The sequence below is a fragment of the Notolepis coatsorum genome, assembly GCF_963971535.1.
Source record: "Notolepis coatsorum genome assembly, chromosome: 7".
Lineage (NCBI taxonomy): Eukaryota > Metazoa > Chordata > Actinopteri > Aulopiformes > Paralepididae > Notolepis > Notolepis coatsorum.
The window spans coordinates 161,381,282-161,387,281 of record NC_140171.1 but is presented as its reverse complement, the minus strand read 5'-3'; the positions used below and the strand labels follow the sequence as shown (position 1 = coordinate 161,387,281).

Below are 6,000 nucleotides of genomic sequence, written 5' to 3'. Positions count from 1 at the left end.
TACCAACAACGAAATAGATTGTATCATATGCCTCTACACACATTATATTATACACATCATATTATATCTTGGTTCGGCAGCGCCTCTGTGAACAATCTCTCAGAGTTTGCTCCATCAATAAACGCGCATTTTGGCTGATAATGTGCCGGTGGCCGGAGTCTCATTCAGGCCTAATTGTATTTAATTCAATTGTAATGTTATTACTGGGGTATCTAAAACATCACAATGTAGATCAGGGTTATCCACTGAAGCCATAATGACTCTGATCAGAACCACGGGCTCATGACGAGCGCACACAATAGGCATTGTAGAGCGCAGAGTTGGCGTGCTGAAATTGATTTAATTTCAGTCATTACAGTGCTTAATGTCGGGTCATCTCTTGTCATTTATTTCTGTCAATGTGCTGGTTCTGTAGCAGGACTGGGTCAGTCAACATCCTTGGCTCCCGGCGCACCGAAGATTATACGTTCAAGTTGTTGGTCGGACCTCGGTGATCAATCTCGCTCTTAGTGAAGTCTCTCAGTGTTCGCTTGGGTTAGTCCACTTTTCCACATTTCATGGGGGTGTTCCATTACCGTATATGATTAATCGGGGCGGTTCTGGTATGCAAATACGTGAAAGTGTGCACGAGCCTCGGCGTAGGACCAAGGTGATATTTATCATGACAGGTGTGCGTAGGACCTGTGTACGCACGTGTGATGAATCCCGTTTTTTTTGTGCGTGCACACATTCTAAATTCTGTGCTTAAGTATGGAAATAGAACATTTTCTACGTCACGTTGATGAATGAGGGCCCTGAACTCCTACAGTCTAAGGTCGCTTTCACACCTGAGCTCTTTGGTCCGCCTTAGTCCTCGGATAGTCCGGTTGGTTTTGAGTGGTGTGGAAGCTCATTCGAACTCTGGTGTGGACCAAACAAGTGAACTCAGATGTAGCTCTGTAGCCAAAATGGCCAATATGTGCCCACTTCTATCATTGGAGTGGATGTGTCAACTCTGCTTGACTCCAATGGTAGGTGTCTCTAGAAACCCTGAAGTCCTGCATCCATTAGTCAAACCTAAGGATTATGTGATTTATTTTGTTCATCCACTAGTCAAACCTAAGAAATATATGTGCTGTATTTTGTTCATCCACTAGTCAAACCTAAGAAATATATGTGCTGTATTTTGTTCATCCACTAGTCAAACCTAAGGGAGATCTGATGATATGAGATTTTGTTCATATAGCCTAACCCTAAGCATAACAACTGAAGCATAATACCACCTCGGAGAGCATGTGGTGTTGGCTAGGACCGGCTATGTGATCATCTTTCTTGTCTGCAGCCGGTGAAGCAGCTCTGACACGTTTGTTGGGGCCGTCACTGAGGTCATTCTTTCCCTGGGACATCTTCACTGGACACGGCTCTGTAAAGTCCATACAGACAAAATCATAATTGAAAGCAGATTAAACATTTCAGTTAGGCTGTATGGTTATAGCAATTGTACACTAGAAATGTGGTAGTCATATTACCAATGCGATGTTATCACTGCAGTGTTTTGAGTAAGCACAATCTTTTCATGTTTGACAATTGTGTAATTTTCTGTAATATTAGACTCGTTTTTAAATGTTTGCACAGTCATGTATCATCATTATTTTTAATTCTGTATTATACTGTTAATTTTATTATATCTTTTAGAAAAGCCTCAATGGACTAGTGTTGAAAACTAGCACTTGTGCTATAAACACACAAAACAACACATCTGGTCTGTCCACTGTGACTGGCCCAATGTAGCTGTGGTGTCCATTTTAAATAAAAGTTATTTCATTCATTCATTACTTTTGCAAAAATATGTAATTTCATAAAGTCTGTAAACAAAGTTTAAGGTTTCTCTGCTCCCAATTTGTCTCTTGCTCGTCTTTTCTACATGCATGTTTTGATTCTGTATGTGTGGGGGGGGGGGCAAATACATTTGTATGCTCCTCTCTTACACATCTTTGTAAACAAACTACTGCTTTCTAGCGCTGCCTCCTTAGAGCTGCTTGTCTGTCTGCATGTTTTGTTTTCAGTATTTTATTGACAAATAAGCATCTTCATCTTTGCTTTGCTGGCAGTGTATTTGTCTAATTTGACGTCATTTTAGTATCCTCCTGATCTAACATGACCCTGAAGTGTAAACAGAGTCAGACAGTCAACGTCCGCTTTTGGCGTTAGCTTGCTGCTCCCCTGGCTACAAAAGACATCCCCTAGCCATCTAATATTACAACTAATGTTAGCTAAATACCTAATTCTACCAAGCATTATCCCAACGTGTGCTGCATTACACTGAAGGGTAGTGTAAGATGTCTGGTAGTGTAAGACAGTAGGGAGTAAATGTATTATTATAGTCATGTGGGTAAGGTAAGGTAAATGTTATTTGTATAGCGCTTTTCCAGATTAAAATCACAAAGTGCTTTACAGGCAGTAAAAGGTTAATCAGAATAGAATAATCACACATGTTACATCACATACAAGATTGTAGAATACTTCAAAATTTTATTAATTAAAATAATATAATCACATATACACACATGTTATACCACATACATGATCAATTAAAAGCCTGACTGTATAAGAAGGTTTTTAGACCTTGTTTAAAAGACTCCACACTAATAGCAGACCTGATTTCATAAGGTAGCTGATTCCATAGCTTGGGTGCTACGACGAAGCCCGGTCACCCTTGGTTTTTAGTTTGGTCCAGGGGACGACGAGCTCTCCTTGGTCGGAGGAGCGGAGAGTCCTATTTGGGCAGTAAGGGGTTATAAGCTCAGCAATGTAGCTTGGGGCTTCACCCTTTAAAGCCTTGTAGGTGGTGAGCGCAATTTTAAAATCAATGCTGTATTTTACAAGTAGCCAATGTAGTGTGGCTAATACAGGGGTAATGTGTTCTCTGCGTTTGGTTCTGGTTAACAATCTGGTTTAGCCAGAGCTGCTTTGTCAAGGCAAGTGAACAGAGAATTACAGTAGTCAATTCGTGAAGAAATAAAAACATGGATAACCTGTTCAAGACAGTGATATGGGATATTGGGGCGTAATTTTGCAACATTTCTTAGTTGGAAAAAACAAGAACGGGTTAGTGACTTTAAGTGCTCAAGCCTGTGAAGAAGTGCGTTGTGGTCTACAGTATCAAATGCAGCTGTCAGATCAAGTAGTAGAAGGACAGTGTATTGACCATGATCAGCATTTATTAGAATATCATTTGTAATTCATAGGAGAGCTGTTTCTGTGCTGTGCCGCTGACGGAAACAGGATTGAAATTTGTCTAGAATATTATGTTCCTCCAGAGTCTCAAGAAACTGTATTGCTACAGCCTTTTCAGTGACTTTAGAAATGAAGGGGAGTTTAGATATAGGCCTGTAGTTTTGAGGTGATGAAGGGTCAAGATTTGGCTTTTTTAACAAAGGTTCGACTATAGCTTTTTTGAAGTGGCCTGGAACACAGCCTGAGGATAGAGAACTGTTTATTATGGCTAGAAGAGAAGGACCAATAGTAGGTAGTGAGTTCTTAAGAAAAGTGGTGGGAATTACATCAAGGGTGCATGTAGAAGAGGACATTTTGTTAATAATTGTGGTGAGCTCTTTCAATGACAGAGCAGAAAACTGGTCCAATATTGTAGGTTTGGGTGGAAACACTGCATGGAGTGGCAAAGGAGAAAAATGTGCTCTAATAATTGAGATTTTGTCCACAAAAAATTACAGAAATGAATTGCAATCATCCTGAGTGAGAGCAGAAGTGGATGGAGAAGCAGGTGTTACAATTCTGTTTATGGTTTCAAATAGGACTCTGGGGCTGCATTTACCCCTTATTAGGTTGGAGAAATAGTTTGCTCTAGCATCTATGACCATTGAATTATATTTGGCAAGCATGTCTTTCAAATGTTGGTAATGGACAGTTAAATTGGTTGCATGCCATAGTCTCTCCGTTCTTCTACAAAGTCTTTTAAAAACACGTATATCCTCATTGATCCATGGAGTGGGGTTTTCCTTGGGTGCTTTCCATGTTTTAAAAGGAGCAACATCATTTAAAATGTTATTGCACAAGTGTACAAAATGTTGTACCAGAGTGTCACAATCCAAGGCAGGTGCTAATATATTGGACAAATCGGACCCTAGAAATATATGTGAGAATGTATCCACTGTCTGGTTGTTGATAGTGCGTCTACGCAAAACACGCTTAGGAATGGATTCAATAGTCAGAGGAATGTCAAATATCACACACTTATGGTCGGATATTGCCAGATCTTCTAAATAACAATTATTAATATTTATTCCCAGAGTAAAAACCAGATCCAATATATGGCCTTTGTTGTGCGTAGGCTCTGTGACATGTTGCGTAAAATTAAAAGATTCTGTCATGTTTAAAAACGCAGCAGCAAATGAGTCCGATAGGTCATCAATATGCATGTTAAAATCACCCATTATAATGATTTGTTCATGCCTATAAACAGTGGAGAGAAACTCTGAGAACTCAGATAGAAATAGGCTATTATGTCCGGGGGGGGGCGATAAACCACTGCACAATAGACAGCGTTTTTTCGTGCCAATTTAACAAATTGAACCTCAAATGATGAAAACGTTCCCACGTTAATCTCACGACAGATGTACTTGGCCTTAAATACTGTTCCCAGGCCGCCACCACGACCAGTGAGTCTGGGGGAGCTAATGAAGTTTCTGTCATTCTGGCATAGTTCAATGAATGGAGGAAAATCCATATCCTGCTGCCAGGTCTCTGTGAGAAACAATAGATCCAGATTTTTAGATTTACCAAGATCGTTGAGCAGGATGGACTTATTGCAATTGGATCGGGCGTTGAAAAGTGCAAAATGAGTGTTGATAGCCCGTGGCAAGGGACGAAGGAAGTGGATGTTTTGTGGGTGCAGGTGAGAGGCAGCCACGACCCGGTGGGACCTGTCACCAGACTCCCGTGGACTACGTGTCATGTGATTCACGATGGCTGAGATGGGGAAGGAGGAAGAGCTGTCGAGAGAGTTCGCAATAACCGTAATACCATGTAGCATTGGGTAGCAGCCAGTATGACCTAAATGATCAACCGGGGATCTGGTAGTGATTTGAACAGGAATAATAGTGACATAAGGGTTGGGACTATGAGTAGACACAATATTAGTTACAGGGGAGGGAGGGAGTGTGTTGGTCCAGCTGAACATCCAACACAGAGGAGGTGTTATGTCAGGCCACGGTGCTGGAGATGTGACATGCAAAGTTTTTGGCCAGAGCTGCAATCCCATTGTGATGGGGGTGCTGTGGTATGTAGATTGCTCACTTCTACAAGGTCAATTTACATGTTCTTGGAATCTAGGGACATCTATGGATATCAGGGAATGTATTCCCAGTGTCAGAAATATTGTGTCTGTTACTAGGCTTGAGTAAATTGTGATGAAACGAGAATATAAATGATGATTTTTCACAATAACACCATGCTAAAAATGACCAGACATGAAACACTGTCACCGAACTCGTTCAGCACCTTCTTGAGATCACGTGTACAACAAATCTAAGCAAATTAATAAAGGGAAGATGATTAAACAGAAGGTTTTGTAGATACAGTACTGAATTCTGCCATCCGGACACATGCAATTTGCAGGGTTCTTACACCTTTTCCAAAGCAAAATTGAAGCACTTTTCAAGCATTTTCAAGGTGCCTTTTCAAGCTTTTCCAGCATCTTATGCGGCTGTGGTAAATTAAATATTTACTCAAAATTATCATTTCACTTCTTCCATCACATTAAATCAGATGTTATTGTGCTATAAACAACCAAAATGATGTAGACTTGGCATCCTATATAACCTAAATATGAAACAATCACTCAAATAATCACCAGATAAAACTTCAATTTCAATAAAATATTTACAAAAAATTTGCAAAATAAGAGAAAAGTCTTTGAGGTAGGCACTAGACCAGGGCTATTCAACTAAATTGTTCAGGGGGCCACATTGTCAGAAACCCAAGGGGCCAGGGGCCGGACTG

General features: G+C 40.4%; 1 protein-coding gene across 1 annotated transcript in view; it reads right to left on the bottom strand.

The window, feature by feature from the left end:
• Window positions 1-1,232: 1,232 nt before the first annotated feature.
• Window positions 1,233-6,000, bottom strand: part of LOC311231833 (uncharacterized protein) — a gene marked incomplete at both ends in the record, with an annotated part of 52,323 nt that continues 47,555 nt past the window's right edge. The window contains one exon of the mRNA XM_084318455.1: window positions 1,233-1,402. Coding sequence (XP_084174581.1) covers window positions 1,233-1,402 — 170 coding nt within the window. The remainder of the gene's footprint in view (window positions 1,403-6,000) is intronic.